Source organism: Embiotoca jacksoni, unplaced genomic scaffold (genome assembly GCF_022577435.1).
Source record: "Embiotoca jacksoni isolate LCO1_2020_lvr unplaced genomic scaffold, fEmbJac1.0.p SCAF_16, whole genome shotgun sequence".
In the NCBI taxonomy this organism is placed as follows: Eukaryota; Metazoa; Chordata; class Actinopteri; family Embiotocidae; genus Embiotoca; species Embiotoca jacksoni.
The window spans coordinates 5,061,801-5,081,533 of NW_027185296.1; the positions used below are offsets into that span (position 1 = coordinate 5,061,801).

General features: G+C 39.2%; 2 protein-coding genes across 2 annotated transcripts; one reads left to right on the plus strand and one right to left on the minus strand.

Annotated features, from left to right (window-relative positions):
• Positions 1-1,953: 1,953 nt before the first annotated feature.
• On the plus strand, positions 1,954-14,442 carry slc1a6 (solute carrier family 1 member 6). The gene is made up of 12 exons (XM_069150414.1): positions 1,954-2,214; positions 2,355-2,428; positions 8,123-8,389; positions 8,509-8,646; positions 8,974-9,181; positions 9,663-9,705; positions 9,907-10,035; positions 10,122-10,306; positions 10,694-10,927; positions 11,219-11,413; positions 12,210-12,344; positions 12,599-14,442. The coding sequence occupies exons 3-12, from the start codon at positions 8,272-8,274 to the stop codon at positions 12,795-12,797; spliced, it is 1,584 nt and encodes a 527-aa protein (XP_069006515.1). The 5' UTR covers positions 1,954-2,214; positions 2,355-2,428; positions 8,123-8,271; the 3' UTR covers positions 12,798-14,442.
• Positions 14,443-15,362: 920 nt separating this feature from the next.
• Positions 15,363-18,795, minus strand: LOC138198788 (C-C motif chemokine 17-like). The gene is made up of 5 exons (XM_069150415.1): positions 18,674-18,795; positions 17,564-17,693; positions 16,686-16,833; positions 16,455-16,533; positions 15,363-16,361 (listed from the first exon to the last, which is right to left on the minus strand). Exons 1-4 carry the CDS (start codon positions 18,735-18,737, stop codon positions 16,495-16,497), a joined length of 381 nt encoding a protein of 126 aa, XP_069006516.1. The 5' UTR covers positions 18,738-18,795; the 3' UTR covers positions 15,363-16,361; positions 16,455-16,494.
• Positions 18,796-19,733: the final 938 nt, after the last annotated feature.

Here is a 19,733-nt window from a genome sequence, read left to right on the forward strand (position 1 = left end):
GTGCGAGCATGTAGAGGCTATCAGTGTTTTCATTCTGGTGATACAGAGCAGAGAAGTTAGATATTTTGTTATAGTGAGATTATTGAATATTGAGGTTAATAACTCAGCATGGGAATACAAATTATTATTATTATTATTATTATTATTATTTAGGTGCACTTTATAAGCTTACTTTAAAAACCTGCTGTGGGACCAAGCATTGTTTACCCTCTCAGGCGTTTATGTGAAAGCCAAGATGCCAAAGTTTTCAAAGATATTGAACATGTCACGATAAAACCATGTAAAAAAAAACAAAACAAGAAAGCTAACGACGTAAAACAATATTTCCATTTGAAATTATGTTGCAGCTAAACAAAACAAACAAAACAGTTTAATCACAAGCTGTTCTTAGCACTGAATCGTTCTAGAATTTGTATTTAAAAGAAGAAATCTTTTTGGGGAACAAATTGAGATGAATCCCTTCCTGAAATGATCCATTCATTTCTCAGTTAATTTGAGCTCTTAGTCAGTCGTGATTAAAAGTGCAGGGATACACTCCTTCACCTTGTGAACGAGGGGCTAATGTTGCCCGGAGTCGGCACACGATAATCAGTTTTCCTGATAAACCCAAACTTTAAATATTAGGCCGGTCTGTATGAGAGTGTAGAGAACCACTTCTGCTGCTCAGATTTTCTCAGATCCTTTCGCTGCAAGAGAACGATTCATGATTTTAGTGACTCGGGACACTAAAAAGAACCGCTTTGCTCATTAGTAGCTGTTAGAGCTGAACTGTTATCAGACTGTCTCCCTCAGCAGATAAAGTTTGTTTGATTGTGAGTTTTTTTCCATACTTGAACAGCTTGTCGTCCATTTTGGCTTATAAATCAGGACAAAAAGTTTCCTCTTATTTTTCATCATGCAAACAGTAGCTGGTCATCATGAGGTCTATTTGGTAGATATACTGGAGCTTTCAATCCCATTACATGATATTACTTTTCAGATGAAGTTCGTCCTGTTGTCTTTTAGGCTACAAGTGGACAAATAACACTCGATGTGCCTCAGACAAATTAAAATGTAAACATCTATAAATTCATGATAGCTTATAAAGGGCATCTGCTGGAGATGATCTTGTTGTACAGATCAAATTTCAAATTGAGCTGCTTTCAGTGTCAGCTGACATCACATTTTAGAGCAAGACATCCAATACTGTATACAGTAAATTTAAATACACACTGGAAAAAAAAAAAAAAAAATGAAATGCCTTACAATGTTTGTTCACGAACTTTTATTCAAAAATATCAAATTCTTAAAATGACTGAGGAAGTCTGCTAATTTTCTTTTTGAAATTTTCTTCAACATACACAAGGATATTGCTTTCAAGTTTGTTTGATGAGAATTGCACCATAGTTTAATTGTATGCTCATTTGTATGATTTTATTTACTAGTTTTTTCTGCTGATTTGTCTTTGTGCAAACCCACAAATCTACACTGTGACTATCATTTCCTTTAAGTGATACACAGATCGACTGTGTTTTGATAAAAAAAAAAAAAAAAAAAAAAAAAAAAATTGTCCAAATGTGTTGCAGATTTTTTCCCCTCCACTTTGTGGCATATCGATGTAACTTTAGTGACCCTGAATATGATGCGTAGGTGTGAGAGTGAAAAGCTGGGCAGCAGGATGTCACCGGGTTACAAACACACGAGCTCCCCAGAGTTCAGCAATGAGCAGATGCATGTTGTCATAGCAATAACCAGTGTATATTATCCTCCGGGAGCTAAATCCAGCATTCAATTAGTAAAATGGGTTTAATGCGGAGCTTTTATTATGCAGTAAATGAAACGTGTTATTATTAACTCGGCGATTTATTTCAACATGTGACATTATTTTAATGATGAAATGAGAGTGTTTGCGAAAGAGTTTCACACAGGATTCACTGGTGCGGACGGACAGCCCTGTGGGTTTCTTGATTATACATTTTTTCCAATCCTGAAGAATCCTTAACCTCTCCTCCCACGCAGACCTCCCAGGCGCTCCTCTTCGCCGGAGGCTTCACTGAAACGCCAAAAAAAAAAAAAAGCACCATAGCAACATAGTAAAAAAAAACCGGGAGTTAACAGTGAGGATGATGAGGAGGAGATACAGTGGGTGGGCAACACTGATTCATTATCGGCTGCGCGGTGAAGAGGAAGACATCCGCATGAGGACGGTGTGAGCATCGTCTTGGACAGACGGAGGTGTGTAAGGTTTTTATTTGTAATTAGCCTGTCATTTGTGCTGCTGATAAGTGTTTGAGATCACTTTAGAGACAAACCTGACACGTTCAGAGTGAAAGTTGTGGGGAAGATTGTGTGAAGTTTTAATCTCTGTTTTGCAGGAAAGACCACCAGTTAAAGACGGAAGGATCAATCTTTTCATGACAGCTTGACACAACCAAAAGGCTGAAACAGGGTAACTTGAGTTTTTAGTTGGTGTTTTCTTTGCATCCAGTTTCATGTAGCTGATACATTTTGATAAGAATGTTGCAAAAATGAAACTATTAATTTGTAAGCAAAGCCTTATCTATCTATCTATCTATCTATCTATCTATCTATCTATCTATCTGTCTATCTGTCTATCTATCTATCTATCTATCTATCTATCTATCTATCTATCTATCTATCTATCTATCTATCTATCTATCTATCTATCTGTCTATCTGTCTATCTATCTGCTAATGGGGTTGTGAGTACAAATAGCAAGAATGATTACAAATTAAAGGTGTACTTCGAAAAGTCTTCCGTAAAGTCGGAGAACCCTGACTTTGACTGTTGTTCACACATCTGCTGCCTTGGATGAACTGTAAGGTAATGCAGCTATAATCAGGTCTGATTGGATAATATTTTCTCCTGATGTCATATTTGAATGCATTTTAAGCGCCCTCTGTGGGACCAACACGTCATCGCACCTAAAAATAGAATAGGTCATTTGATCAATGGCAGCTAGCAGTGATATGTGTTCGGGCCTTTGTCGTCATGGTACAATAAACACAAGGTTAATGTTGTGATTCAGTCCCAATTTGGTTTGGTTTGGGTTCAAATAATGTTTTTGTTGCACAAGTTGCGTTGCATCACGTTACGTTACACTACGCTACGTTACACTACGCTACATTGCGTAACATTATGTACCTTTTTCTAAATTCTTTTATTTCAACTCCATGTTTCTGTTTCCTGAAGGAATGTTAGCGAGCGCGACTACTTGTTGGCATGTCGTCACTCCCATGGGAGTAGAGGACATTTGCCTGAAACTGAAATGTTCCCAATGCTAACTTCATTCATTCGCTGGGATGAGAGGGTTGAAGTGAGCAGAGGTTCTGCAGCTCAGTGTTAAAGATTTTACATTTCCCAGCCCAACCAGCAAATGACCTAATGACATCATCAGGGTTATTTTGTCTGACTTCACGAAGCTCTTTAAGAGCCACAGAAGACCCATCACAGCTGTTTACTCATCACAGGCTGTGACACACTGTATGTCAAGTAAACTGACCTTCACGTGGAAAATCAGAAGAGCGCACCTTTAAAAGATTTTGGTCTGGTTTGTTTTGTTGTTAACAGCAATATGTCATTTTGTATAAAATTCTGTTTGCCTTGTCGCGTGCAGAAGGCGGTTGTGTGGAGTGTTGAGGATTAGAGGATGGAAACGACGTGGATGGATTTGGACTTGTCATGGACCGCTAAAGGTTGTCTGTACTGTGTGTTTGTGTGAGTGGAGGTGTGAGAAGGTCAGACCATATGAGAGGCCTTTTCATGTCTGTCTGCTTATGAGAACAGAGCAGAGACATTCTGTCATTGTGCCGCCCAACTCTGGATGCTCACACACACACACACACACACGACGTCCCGACTCTCCCGTCTACGGTGGGGAAGCCGAGAGTGTTTTCTGTCTATCGGACTGTCTGACACAGACGTTAAAACCATGAGTGGTGAGTAGTCAGAGACAAGTTGGTTGAAATTTGGAAAGCTTAAAAGCTTTTTTCTTTCTTCTGTTCTTTGATTATGAGGAGAGTACTTGATAGTAGTTAGGATTTATCTATAAATAAATAAATAATAAAAAACATAAATAAGACATTTCCGGGATTGTGGTACGTTTATGGAAGAATACGACATGTATGCACTTTGATGTGTTTTACGGTCATGAATCAAATAAACTTTTTGAGTAACTTATTTGTCGTGTAGAAATATGAAAAACTGAAGGTATATTATAGTATTGAAAAGGCATTTGCAACTGCGTGAGATGTCCCAGTATGTTTTAACATCGTAATCTGAAGTGGCTTCCTGTTGAGGTGTGAAATATATTCTGCCTCACAAACTGCATGCCCTTCTACCAGCTCGACATACAGTCAGTTCATTTTCTACTGTTTCATGTTTTATCAGATGTTATATGTATTATTGTCAAAGTGTGCTTTTTGGGTTTTGGACAAAAAAGTTTAATATTTTTGTTACCTTTTGTCGATTATTGTATCAAATAAATACCTGTTGATCATCTCAGGGTTAATGAGACTTTCCATTCCTATGATAGTATAGTTTTCTGTTCTTTCTGTTTTCCCAATGCTTAAATGTTTATCACTGGCTTGCTCATCTGCTGGTGCATGCTTGGGTTGTCAAAAAATAAAGTGATGCCTGCTGCCGGAGCAGGACTGAACACTTTGAGCTTTGAGAGTTGATGACATTAGATACAATGTTTGCTGTTTTAGTGAAGCATTGGTTAACACAGCTGGAACTGCAGCTTTTACTCAGGCTGTCAAAAAAAATAGGAATATGACAATTACAATTTTGAATTCTGTCAGCATTTTTGCTCATTTGAAAATTACATCCGATTAATATTTAGCTGTTTTTAACAAGTGTTTTTCATGCATGCACACAGAATTTGTAAACTTAAAATTAAGAGAAGAAAGAAAAGGAAAATGAAGATGAGCCACAGCTGGAAGTTGTAGGTTGGCTCTGGTCCGGCTCATTTGGCTCATGCAGCTGTGGCGTGACTGGATCATACTGTAAGGGAAACTACTGCCGCATGTCTGCTTGTCAGCTTCGGGTCAACCAAATTCACTTGGCAAAAAGGGACATTTTCATGCTACAATTACCTTCACCAATTACAATAAATTGTTGAATATCATATTTATAAATTAATAAATGTGTTTGCTCAAAAGCTGCTTTTACTGAATAATGCAGTAGTAAGTAACAGTGCTGCAGAAGTTATAATTGCTTTAATGTTGTAGCCAACAGTATGATATATATATAAGCACGGCATTGTACTGTATGCTTATTAATCAGCTGATGCTTTGCACTGTTTGATTCCATCAGAGGTTTCATCTTTCTTTTGTTTTTTTTATGGAGCTCCATGACTAAACATGCACAGAAAATGATGTTACATTTTGTTGTCAGATAATGAACTGCATGATATAATCTGCTTTATCATGCAATCTCATCCATAAATAGTCAGAAATGGTGAAATAGAACCATCAGAACTCTTCTAAGTACATTACATATTTGTTTCCTTTTTTGTTCTTGTCACACACACACACACACACACACACACACACACACACACACACACACACACACACACACTCACTCACTCACTCACTCACTCACTCACACACACATACCCAGTGACAGTAAACGACTGACTTGGATTATCCAGGATCATCCCACTGCCTGCTTAACAATGGGTCTTTTACAATGTATGTAGGATGTATTGAACCTCAGAACAATAGACGAAAGAAAACCAATAGGCAAGAATGATGCAAACAGAGTCACCCAGGAAGAATAAAAATACAAAGGTGTGTGAGCTCCCAGTGATCGTGTTTGGTGTGAAGCAGATAATTTAGGGCGGCACGGTGGTGCAGTGGTTAGCATTGTCGCCTCACAGCAAAAAGGTTCCAGGTTCGAATCCGGTCCTGGGCCTTTCTGTGCGGAGTTTGCATGTTCTCCCTGTGCTTGCGTGGGTTTTCTCCGGCTTCCTCCCATCATCCAAAAACATGCACCTCAGGTCAGGTTACCTGGCACCGCGCTAGTGGCAGCCTGCTGCAGCAGCTCCCCCCTGAGAGCCCCCCTGCTGTAGCGAAGAAATTTCCCCTCGGGTATTAATAAAGTGAAATAAAAAAAAATTAAAAAAATTAAAAAAAAACAGGTCGGACATTGTTCTTTAAGTGTGGGACTTTTAGGGTGTTTTCAGAGGGTGGTTCAAAGGAAGCTCTGTAGCCAAGATAGATAAGGAGAAGTGAGACCAACAGCCATGTGATACACACACAAAGAGGAAAGGGAAATACGGTAAGACTACCAGTGTTGTTCACAACTCTTTTCTATTTAAACTCTTACAAATGATCACAAATGCTGTGATCATTTGATTGCTCAGGCCCATACCATTGCCTACATTATTGGCAGGAAGTGGTTGACTGTTTATTTGTTGCATGCTTTGGTTCGGCACATACAGTCCATACTGCTTGAATGGCATGGTTGCGTAGTTCCCCTTGCTATAGTACTTGGAATATGCATACAAATTAGTCTCTCTTCGCAGATCCCTCTCAAGTGCATCACAAAAGAGTGCATCGTGTGGTACGGAGTACCAGAAAAACACCTTTTGTTTTTTCTGTGTTCGGATGCAGCCGTTTTTATAAAGAAACTCGAGAAAATCTGATCGTGGACATTCTAATGTTGCGTCGATGCCTGGTTTGAGATTTCTTAGGTCTGAAAAGACACCTTCCTCAAATTTCTTTAGAGAGACAATCTGTCTCCCGGCATTCTGAAATCTCCAAACCAATATTTTGACTATGTCTGTTCCTGTTATGTAGAAATGCATGTTCCACAATACGCAGTGGATGAAATCACCATTTTTTAATTGGAACTTCTTAATTTTCTCCGTTTCTGTGAAATCCTTCGGGCCATTGGAGAGAAATTCGTAGAGCTCCTTGTCTGTTTGAAGATTCATTATAAGTTACTGTTTGCTATAAATTGTTCAATAAGTTATTCTCTGCCAGTATAAATATTTTTTATTATTGTTTCTAATTGTTATGTTTTTTATTTCTTAAAAAGGTGATCATTAAACTCAGCTTTAGTTGTGATTAGGGAACCAGAACTACACTTGTAGCTTGATACATATTTAGGGCTATGTAGTGGGATTTGAAGTTTACCCGGTTTGTTTACATTAGTTATGGGAGAAGACAAGCTAGAGGATCAAACTCTGCATATATTCTGTTTTGATATACACACTTTTATTTGTTTTTTTGTCTTTACAAAATATGTGTTCATAAGCTTAACAACTCAGACAAAATGACCATTAGTTTCATACATAGAAAAGTGCTTCTACATGTAGTGTTTAGGTTGTTCAAATATCAAGTGCTTTTATTGGGCCTATATATTTTTGTCACAGTAAAAAGTAGACTGGAGAAATTATATGGTTTCTATTGTTACTGATGACTAAACTTCCCTCCATTGCAGACTTGCAGTTATGGTGGAGTAATGACTTTCTCCAACTAGTTCAGGTGATTTCAGATTGAAGTTGAGCTGCAACTAATATTTTTCATTACTGATTAATCTGTTGACTATTATTTCAGATCGTGGGTTAATTATTTACAAATCCTAAATTTGTGAAAAATAGCCATTACCCAAGGGGATATCAAAAAGATTTAAAAAAAAATGCTAAAATTTCAGTAAACGTTGACATTTTTGCTTAATAATGATCCAAGTTATAGTTTTATAACTATATACAAAGAGTTCCATTTAGTCTCTCGATACCACGGAGAAAAAAATAAATTGTCTGTGAATTTAGGAAAATAATTTCAGTATGATAAACTATGACTTTTCTGTTGCCATGTATTTGGTACCTTCCAGCGGTTACATGGTTTTTAATTGCAATCCTAAGAAGGTGCTTCAATCTTTCAAATAAAGCAGCCCTGGTTCATTTCATATGATTCTCCCGTCTGTTTACTCTCAGCTAGTTTACATCTGTTTCTGGGGAGCTGATGTCCTCTGCCTGACAATGTCAAAGTTTGTGATCATTCTCTATGGTTTTTTTTTTTTCATTTTTAAAGAAAATGTCATACTTTTCCCGTCAGACACTGCATAAGAGAAAAACTATCATCTTTCTTGTCCTCCGCTTTCTGCCTAGTTTCTCATGAGACCTGCCTCCTGGACCAGGTGCTGGAGCTGATTATAAACGAGAAACCCCCCAACAGTGCGAGTCTTTTCCTAAACGAAGACGCCGGCAAACCACCCCTGCCGGGCAGAGAAGACTTGAGGAGGCGCCTCCGCAGGGCCATGGAGAGGAGAGCCAGCAGCATGAAGGAGAGGATGGGCTCCGTCAGCAGGGACACCGTCAAAGCTTTCCTCAAGAGGAACCTGTTTGTTCTGTTCACCGTCGCCGCTGTGGCTCTGGGTGAGCGCAGAAGAGAAACCTGGTGGAGGTGTAACACAAATGTCTCTAACTTGATTTGACTTTTATTTTTTGTGCTTTTTTTTTTTTTTATGTGTGTATGTGAACACATATTTCTCCAGGTGTAATTCTGGGCTTTGCTTTACGCCCCCACAACCTCTCCCTGAGGGAGATCAAGTACTTTGCCTTTCCCGGGGAGCTCCTAATGAGAATGCTGCAGATGCTGGTGCTGCCTCTCATCGTCTCCAGTCTGGTCACAGGTTGGCTTCTTCACTAGATTATTGGTCAGACCCTAAAATGATTTTCATTTTGTTAAATTCCTCGGCTACCAGTTAGGACACGCTTCGCTTTGTTTTAGCCCCATCTTGCAATTTTCTTTGATAACGACTGCAGTTTTATGCAAAGATTGTTTTTATGCAAGCATTCACGTTTTGATCTTATCTTGGATGTCTAGGTAGCAGCCTTGAGGAAAATCAAAGTGGTTCACAAAGAACACATTCATTATTCAGTTGTGAATTAACAAGACTGACAAAATCTAAAGTTGTAGCAAGAAGACCGCGTTCTCAAATAAATGTTCTCTGTTTCAGGTATTTCCTCCTTGGACAGCAAAGCATCAGGTAAGATGGGAGTGCATGCTGTGGTCTACTACATGGTCACCACCCTGTTGGCTGTGTTTATCGGCATCGTGATTGTCATCGCCATCCAGCCGGGGAAAGGCAGCAGGGACAGCCCTCTGTCCAAAAGTGGAAATATTGAACCAGTTCAGGCTGCTGATGCTTTTCTAGATCTTGTCAGGTAACACCTCAGAAACTTTACCTGGCTCATCTCATTTGTGTGTGAACATGCAGTCACAATTTCATATTTAAATGAATAGTCCCGACGATTTGGAAAATCCCGAGCATTCGATGAAAGGATTGATGTTACTCCCGTATCTGTACGCTAAATATGAAACCACAGCTACTAACCAGTTAAAATAGCTCAGCTTTATCCCAGAAATAGCCTTACAGATGACACTATAATGATTTCTACACCTTTTATTTTGAAAGGTACAAGATATGACCCAATGTGTTAATTAGTCAGGTATGGAGTTAATAACTGGCTATCGGCTATAGTTTCATATTGAGGTGTTACGAGTGATCTCAATCTTTTCATGTAACTCGCAACACGAGTTGCACGACCTGATTTTTCTTGAAGATTATTACCTGGTTATTGATTAATAGAGTGTGTTGCAAAATTTCAACCTGCTCTGACTTGTTCTTGTTTCATTTTATTCCAGGAATATGTTTCCCCCCAATCTGGTGGAGGCCTGTTTCAAGCAGGTGAGGCACATTTGAAAAAACAAGAAGAAATGATCAAAAGAAACAAAACTTTAGATCCCATTCTTTATCTCCAAATTTGACTTAATCAACCACAAAGATAACTCATCGAAGACAGAACAAAGCATGTAAAAACACCTTGCTTTCAGTCGCTGTGTTATTATGTTGCTTAAAAACTGGGTTTAATTTCCATGTCTCTTGCAGTATAAAACTGTGTACAAGAAGACTGTTCACACAAGGAACGTGACAGTGACCCTCAACCTCACCGACTCTCTCAACTTGACCGAGTCCAACCTGAGCGAGAACCTCAGCAGGGTGCTGTACACCATACAGGTGAGTGGAAGACGTCCTCTGATCGAAGTTTAACCGTTATTAAAAAAATATATATATCTGTAAAATGTTTTACCTTCCCACCACAGGAAACAGTGGAGGAGACTGTACCAGTGTCTGGCTCCTCGGGTGGAGTAAACGCTCTGGGCCTGGTGGTGTTTTCCATGTGCTTCGGTCTGGTCATTGGCAAAATGAAGCAGCAGGGCCAGGCTCTTCGAGACTTCTTTGACTGCCTGAATGAAGCCATCATGAGGCTGGTGGCCATCATCATCTGGTCAGTAAAGACACTTCCAGCTCAACAGATAAAACATGCTGGTCACCATTTTTTTTTTTTTTTTTTTTTTTTTTTTTTTTTTTTTTTTTATATTTTGACTTTTTCTGAGTTTATGTGCAGTTCAACATCTTTCTTCTAAAACATATTGTAACTGAGAATAAATTGTTTCATGGTAAGAGAAGGTTTTGACATGATTGAAGAAAAACTCAAAGAGTAGTCTATGATTGTGACCAAAGACAGTATTTAATGATTTTGCTGATCTATAAACATTAAACACAAAGGGATTTAAATAGTTGTATAGTTCCTAATCTCTCTTACTAACCTAATGTCTTTGTATTTCTGTCCACATTTTCCATTCTCCTGCATGTCCATCGTCTCACCTCCCAGGTATGCTCCAGTGGGTATCCTCTTCCTGATCGCTGGGAAAATTGTAGAGATGAAGAATGTGGCAGAAGTGGGCGGTCAGCTAGGGATGTACACCGTATCAGTCATTGTGGGTCTCCTCATCCACGGCCTCTTCGTCCTGCCGCTGATCTACTTCCTGGTGACCAGGAAGAACCCTTACAGCTTCATCGGTGGTCTGCTGCAGGCGCTCATCACAGCCCTAGGAACCTCCTCCAGGTGAGTCGCAACCTCTGCACACTTCAGACACTCGTGTATGGGACAGTGACCACAAAAGCTTATCAGACATTTGTATCCTATTCAGTTCATTCATTCATCTGAATTTCACTGTTTAAATTGATGAAAAAATGAGACGTGGGCAATAAATCTGTGCATAATAGTAGCATATATATCATGCAACAACACATGAAACATATCGATGCAATTAAATCACTTTTGTGAATTCAAACCTGTGACTCTGCTCACCTCACTGTTGCACTTTATGTGTCTCTCTCTTTTTGTCCACTCCAGCTCTGCTACCCTGCCCATCACCTTCCGCTGTCTTGAAGAAAACAACCACGTGGATAAGCGAGTGACGCGTTTCATTCTGCCTATCGGTGCCACCATCAACATGGACGGCACCGCCCTCTACGAGGCCGTGGCAGCCATCTTCATCGCTCAAGTCAATGACATGGACCTGAACTTTGGTCAGATTCTCACCATCAGGTAACACTTCTCTGTTTTTGGTAGTTTGGTTGTCCACTGATTTTTTTTTTTTTATTAGGGGTCCAAGCAGCATAGCATACCTTTATTATTTTTCTCCGCTAAAAGTGATCGGTCAGCCTTGCAAAAGACAATGAAAATTTCTTCATCAATGTTCACATTTTTTCAAAACAAAAAAAAAAAACTAAAAGTGAACTATCCGTCAGACGTCCTCGGTTTTGTATCGGATCTATCAATGAATGTTGTTCACCGACATGTATACTTAATATGCATATTATTAACTTGATGAAATCTTCACTGTGACTTGCGTTTCGTTACTTTGCTTCTGTACAGTATTTATATTATTTTTTTAAAAAGTAATTGTACAACCCACTGAACATCCCACTCGTATACAACTGCACAAGTCTTGAACAAGACATGCTTTTTTTCCTTTTTTTCTATAGTCTATTTTATTTACTGGCCAGACATGAAAAAGGTTTCCCTACGGAATAAAACAAAAAAACAAAAAAAAACGCTATACAAGTGTAACTTCTGCCTTTTTCGAATAGGAGTTCTTACTTGCAGATGAAAGGAAGTATGCTATTTTATGTGAATACATCATTTTAAAAGTGTATTTCTGATATGTTATTTATGGACATAATGTGTAATACAGTTTATAGAACATATGGTAGTTTTAAAATTCCTCATGTGTGTTCATCACGCTACTACACCTACCAGGGGGGCACATGTGCTGTTTGTTTGTTTCCCTTTATTAAAAATGTCTTCACTCTCCTCTCCATCCCTCCCACCGCCCACTCAGTATCACAGCAACTGCTGCCAGCATCGGAGCAGCAGGCATCCCTCAGGCTGGCCTGGTTACCATGGTGATCGTATTGACATCGGTGGGACTGCCCACAGAGGACATAACACTGATCATCGCTGTGGATTGGTTCTTGTGAGTTCCCAGTAAATGTCAGCTTGATGGGGATTGGTCTGGGACTGTGCCAGCCTAAATGTCATTGTAAAGCTTCAGAGAGCCCAGAGGTCCCACAACTACAAAGGTTATTGATGCATAATGCAGAGTGACAGATTAGAAAGCCTGCCAGTGTCTTCACACCAGATATACTCTAATGTTTTTGATCTGTATGTCTCCATTGTCCACATCTTTGTCCTGCTTTGTCTGATTCTGTCTCTCTCCCGTCACACCAGGGACCGCTTGCGTACCACCACCAACGTGCTGGGCGACTCGCTCGGTGCTGGCATCGTGGAGCACCTTTCCCGTGGAGAGCTGAAGAATCAAGATGCCGAGGTGCACAACTCCGTAATCGAGGACAACGAGAAGCCCTACCAGCTTATCTGCCAGGAGAACGACTCAATCAACCACCTCAACAACGAGACCACAATGTGAAGACAAGAGCTTCACCGGATAGGACTTCATGTACAAATAGCATTTTAGATAGAAGGTTGGCTGGCAGCGATGCAGTGATGGCTTCAAGAGAAAATCATAGAGCCTGTGCACAGGGTTCCCAGAGTGTTGTTTTTATTGCTGCAAACACAAACTTACATCTTTCCCTCAAACCGAAAAGGTTCTCTGGGAAACAAGGCCGTGCAAAGCCTGTCCTGGGGCAGCTGGATGACAGGAAATTAAGTACTGTTTAGGAGCACTTACACTTCCAGTGTTTGTGCTCGGAGTCCCAGTTATTTATTCAATGGGAAACAAGTTCAAGATGTCAAATACAGATTAAAGCCTTCAGCCTCATCAAGTTTTCAAAGATTTATATAGATTATGATCCATACTGTCAGAATATTATACACCAGCATCAGCGCCGGGAATGTCTTATAACAAAGATGAACAGTCATAAAGAAAAAGTAAACCAGCAGATTTTTTTTTGTCTTGTGAATGTAAATCTGCACATTTTGGCCAAATCTTCTACACTAACAAGTTCATTCACATTACTTCCTTTGCAAACACCTATTTTTATCATTCTCACCTTTACTACCTCTGACAGGACTTTAGACATGGAGTTTCTGCAGCGCTACACGAAAATACGGAAGCTCAGCAGGATGTAAATACATCAGCGTCAGTATTGTTTTGTTCCTGCATTTAACTTGGTTCTATTTAAGTTTGCTTTCATGATGTAAATGTAAAACTTTGAATGTAATTGACTATTAAAGACTGGAAGAACTTTTACTTCTCATTCTTTCGAGGTAGATATATTTTAAATGACTTGGTGGAATGTTTTTCACGCAGTGCTTTCTTATAGATATTTGTGTGTAGTTCTTGTATTTATTTTGGTGCTATTGCTTTTAAACTATGGGCATAGGACTGTGCTGCTACACAGTGATTTCACAGAAATAGCTGCAATAATACTGAAACTGTTGACTTTCTCTTTTCTTTTCTTTACTTCGAGCAATTATTAAATAATCCAAACTGTGAAAAGAAAACATCCAACAAGCAAATTATACATTTTTGTTTCTTTGTTCCAGTTGAAATTATGATTTTTTTTTCTCCATTTTTAGGTTTGTTTTATTTAATTTAGGATTTTTTTTTTCCTTAATTACTGACACACAGAATAATAGATCTACATTGTTAAAGATCACCAGAGAGCATTTTGTCACAACGTTGGGTTTTATCATTGTATGCATTGCATTATGTTTCATATTATTCACTGAACATGTAATTTGATTCGGTTAAATTTTGTACTCTATATTGCAAGCTAATCACTGACTTATTTTTATGGTTTTGTGGAAAAGTACCGTAAACACTTTGAGAATTTGAATGTACAGTTGTTTAATGATATTTGAATGTTTTAGAAGAAAGTGTTGTGCATAATTATGAAAGTGAACATTTATATATCTTTTAATTGAAACCATATATGACGTTTTGCCTCTTTTAGGATCATTGAAAGGTTTGACTTTAGTTTTGATGCTTAGTGTTATTTTTTGTGGAAATGTTGTTTCCCTTTGAAGAGCAGCTCAACATTTTGGTGGCCAGCGTATGAAAAATGTGACAAATAAATGTTCTCGTTCTCAGGAACGAGCTGTGATTCTCATTATTGTGATTGTGGCTACCCCTTGTGGAGGATATTCTGTCCAGAAGCTGTAACATGCTCTCTAAGAGACAAACGTGAGTCAAAACATACATGAAAGAAAGGTTAAAGGGATAAATATGGGCCTGTATTTGGACAGTTTGATTTAGATTTAATTTGATCATCATGAAGCCAAAACTTGACCTTGTATGCTTTCTTTTAAATGTCAAGAAAATCTGGTGCCACTGCGCTGCCTTACATTCCCTCAACCTCTTCATTATTTTGAAATGGACCCTCACTCAATGATAAATGCCCACTAAATTATATTTTCATTTTCAATATTCACTTAATATGATATTACATGTATTTAATCAAAGCAAACTTCCTTTGTTAACCTACATAAATAGAAGCAGCCTCATGATTATTGACAGTTCACAGCTCTACAGAAGTGCTTTGGGCCAAATGCTAATGTCAGCATGCAAACAAATAATATGCTCTTAATGATAATGCTGATGTTCAGATGCTCATTGTCATAGTTTAGCGTGTTAGCTTGCAGCTGTGGCTGATGGAAGTGTCATTAGCCTTATGGGTATTTGGACATGAAACTATTGGACAAATCAACATGCTACATGATGGTGCTAGACATTTAGGGGATCAGAAAAGTTATGAAGGTCTGCAACAAATTTCATGGCTATTCATTAAATCATTGTTGAGACATTTCACTAAAACAACAAATACAAAGGTTATAGTGACAGGAAAAGTTCAAAGGATCACTAAAATCACTCTTCATCCTTTGAGGGAGAACAAATGTCTTGAGGTAATTCATTATGATAAAAGTGTTGGACAGACAAACACTGTTGTCCCTAAATCCAGCCACACCAACTGGCTGAGACACACACACACAAAACACTCAGAAAAAGACACTGAGGCACATCCAATTATTATTTCAGATTCTTTTATAAAATAGTTCACTTGAGATACTGTGTTTTAACATACAGTGCATTCTTCTACAATACAATGCTTGTGTGTTTCACACACAGTTGAGCCCTCTAAGTTTTAACAGCCTGGCCATATGGTGAATTGAATCATGAATGCTTTGGCATTGTTCGGTGGCAGACTACTGGTGAAAAAGACAAATGTAAACTGCATTTAGATATCTAAATCTGTCGTTGATGCCTGAGGGCCTAATTTTAAAAGGTTGATTCAGATTTCATAAAGAGTTTACAAACAATTAATATACAAAGTGGACAAAATATCAGGAACATTTGCTCTTTGTGTGACGAAGAAGGTTGAATCCAGGTGAAATCTTCTCTGTGATCCCACTTTGATTTTATTAACAGTCAAATATAGCCTGAAGAAGGATTTTTAAACCTCATTATAACTGGAACCTACACTGGAAAACAAGGTGCAAGTCGACATTACAGAGACTAGTTTCCCAATATTCTGCACGCTCAGTGACAAAACCTCATCTACTTTACTGTGTGAAGTGTTGTTACACATTGAAGGTATACAAGTCACAAATAAGCATAGAGTATCTTGCTGATATACAATATTAATATCACTGCTTGTCTCATCACAACTGTTGCACTGATTTCACATCAGCCACGAGTAGTTACAGTATGCTGTTGTAGAGGGAGACACTTTCAGGCAGACTTTGGCAAATAACAGTATAAGCCATTAAAAAAAAATGAAATCAATGCAACTTATCTTACAAACAACATTCCTCTGCTGAGGCTGTCCCAGCCACGTGTTGGAAATATTTCAAGCGCAGTTCATGTTTAAATATCTAAAGCCATTTAAATATGTATTGCTGCCCAGGTCTGGTCCCAGGGAGACAGGTAGTGTAGATAGAGAGAGAGAGAGAGAGAGACACACACAAGATGATCAGAGAGTCAGCTAGCTTCAACCTGTGAAGAAGACGAGCTGCTGAAAGTTTACTTGGCCTGTATGGACAAAAATATTGGATGAGACATTGAAAGAGGTCCTGGTACACATAACCTGTATATGCAGTATCAAAATGCTCAACAGAGGCTTACTTATGACTACGAGTTTTCTTCCATATTTGATGGCACTCCATTACTCCACATTGAGAACTGCCCAGTTGTCTTTCTTGTCCTGATGATCACAAGAAGAGGAAGTATTAATGACTCATGGAAATTACATGAAAATATCTTTCCAAGCAGAAGCAGACACAGCGGATCACATTGTTTACGTTTGCCTAACAAATGTGACTTTATTACCGGTGTAGTAAAACTGCTGTGTCTGACCTCTGACATGATGGGCAGGTTGTCATGAGGAAGGAGCCACATTGTTCGGTGGGCCTTGGTTCTCTGTCTCTGGAGCAGCTTTCTCAACAACCTCTTCACCTTTCGATCTCTGGGGTCGGCGCATTTCACCGCCTTCTTTGTGTAAAGGCTAAGAAAAAAAACATCATCTTACAAAACACAGGACAGCAGCACAAAGTTCTGCTGAATACTGAAGGAAAAGGAAAGAAAGCTTTTAATCTGCTGTATATAGAAGAACAAGGAAAAAACAGTGATTCAGTAATAAGATTTAGGACTACAAAGATGTCTATCAAGTTGTTGCAAATCCTCTGAGAATTTGATCCCAAGTGGTAAAGAAGCAAGGTTATAAGATGTAATAGAGCGATGTTTATTCAGGTAAAATGAAGAACAAACCATGATTAAAAGTGAGGATCATTGATAGAAATATGCGGGTAATCCCTGAAATAGAGATGACCAAAAATAAACTTTTGTATCCAAAACACTTGCATGTTTTTGTTAACTCAACCACGTGAAAAAGCAAAGCTCTTCATTCCCCTGCTACATCAGATTTCTCTGACCTGCTGGAAACAATAGGTATCACAATGCAGTTTACTTAACTAAACCCTGCTGTTCTGACTGACTGGCTGCGGCAGCGCTCAGCTGGCTCGGAAGGTATTTTCAGATGGCTTGTTATTCCCACATATTTCCTTTCTTACTTCCCTGGCAATTATAGCTCCGAGCCCTGCCATAACAACATGACCTGGAAAGATGACAATGCCTCTCAGCCCGGCTCTGCCCTCCTCTAACGAGAGGCATATTTTCCATGCCTGCAGATTGCTGTGTGCTCTTTAGCTCCAGGAGTGGATAGCTGAAATACTTGCATGATGGCTTGTATACTGCAGTCGGGCCCCTCTGTCTGCACCTCAAACCGCAACACATCTTTGGTACGCACCTTGCCCTGGGAGTACAACATGCAGCATTGGACATCCCTCTGCATCTGCACACCTTTAGCTGTGGAACAAAAGGGACAAAGGAAGAGAAAAAGAGTGAGCCAAACAAAATCAAATTGGCAGAATCATAGTGAAGTTAGTCTCAAATTCAGTAAATGAATGCTGGCTTTACTGCCCTCTATTTCACTCCTTTAGCTTTACTTTTTAAGGTCATGTCTCAAAAGAGAGCAGGACACTAACAGCATGCAGACCACAAAAGTTTCAAGCTGTCTACATTATTGTTCATCGTCAGAAATAACCTTAAGATCCTCCACAGAAACATTCTGCTTTCATATTCACTGCACAGCATAATCATGCCAAGTCAATCTACAGATTTTAGACCGAAGCTTTGGCAGCTTTGTAGACAGAAAAAAACTACGTGTTCTGCAGAATGTGCACATGCCCTCTAGTTACATATACACACACTCGCATATGGACGCACATATACACACGAGAATGTCAGAGGAATTACAATGGCATCCTATTGTGCTGAGAAACATACTATGTGCCAGTGAAACGAGAGAAAGTGAGAGAAAGAGAGGAGGAGTGTGTGTTTGTGTGGCGGGTTTGCCATGATGTCTCCTCACCCAAAGCAAATCTGTAAACAAATTAAAGTGTGATGTGAAGCAGCGGGAGCAATAAGAGCTGTAAAATAGGACAGTGCTGCTTCGTTATGCCACAGATGATTCTGAATCCATCCTCAGGCACGTCAGTGCACTTCCAGCGCTCCCTCCACATTTCAGAAAACAGACGAGACCACACCATCACACAGCCTGAGCCCTGACACACTGTGGTGTGATTTCAGATGCTCGTCCTCCTGCGTTCTGCCCCTCTGTTTACATCCATGCCTCCCTCCCTGCTGCTCCTGCTGCTTCTTTCCCTTTCTGTCTTCGCCATCGCTCTCTTTGCTATACTGTCCACCTGCAGTGTGCAACACACATGCAATACACACACACACACACACACACACACACACACATGGAAAGTATGGTTGTGTCCTACCTTCTACAGATGCAGAGAAGATAACAGTCAGGGAAATAACAGTCAACATCTGCAGCATGAACATGATGAGGCTGGCAGAAAAGAGGAGAGGAGGATAATCTACTCTGTCACCTCTCCTTCTATGGCTGCCTCTCTTATATGACTCCCTCCCTCTCTTTATACCTCCCTGCCCATCTCTCACTCACTCACTCACTCACTCACTCACTTTCACCACCTCTCTTTTTCTGTCTTACCGTCTTTCCCTCCCACCCTCTGTTTATCCATTTTCAGTCATTCTCACGCTCAACTAAACTCCCTCCCTCATTCTCTTTTCCTTTCACATTCATCTCACCTCTCACTCTTTTCTCCTTTCTTGTCTCCTCGCTCAGGATGCCAAGCCTCATTTGTCTCATTTGAGGCTTTAAATTCCTCCTTTATCCTGTTTCTTTTCTGTTCTTTGCTACATTTTTCCCTTCAAGACTGAAACAGATCAAAGGGGTGATGTAGAGCAGTAATCACTGTGTGGTGTCCACATTAATTCCCATGGTCCACTTATTTGGCATTTAAATAGCACCAATTTATTTTCTATATCCACCTGACAGAAATAGTAATTAACCTCAATTTGCAGTTATTTAATACAGTTGTGGAAACTCTTGGTGAACAGAAGGTGTGTCTGCATTTCAATCACCTTTGTTCACTGCCAAAATGCTAAACACACCTAGAAACTATGATAAACTGCCTTCATGGCCTTAATTTAATTCATAAATGAATCTTGATTTTAAAGTATGTGTTATAGATGCATGTGATTTTAAATGCACCATACCTGTTATTATTATATTATTAAAACTGAACTGTAACTGTTTTTTTAAGTTAATAACTGTGGAACAACCTAGAAAGTCTCAGATAAGACAAAACTTCTGATGAAACATTTGTTTTCTTTAAAATTCTCTTGTATTTGGTGGGTTGAATTTTGTGTGTTGTCTGCATGTTTTGTTTTAGTTTTTATTAGAAATTGTCTTCTGTCTCTTTAATTTCCTGAAAATTTCAGTCATGAAGTCCGTTTATTTGCTCATTTTTTTAA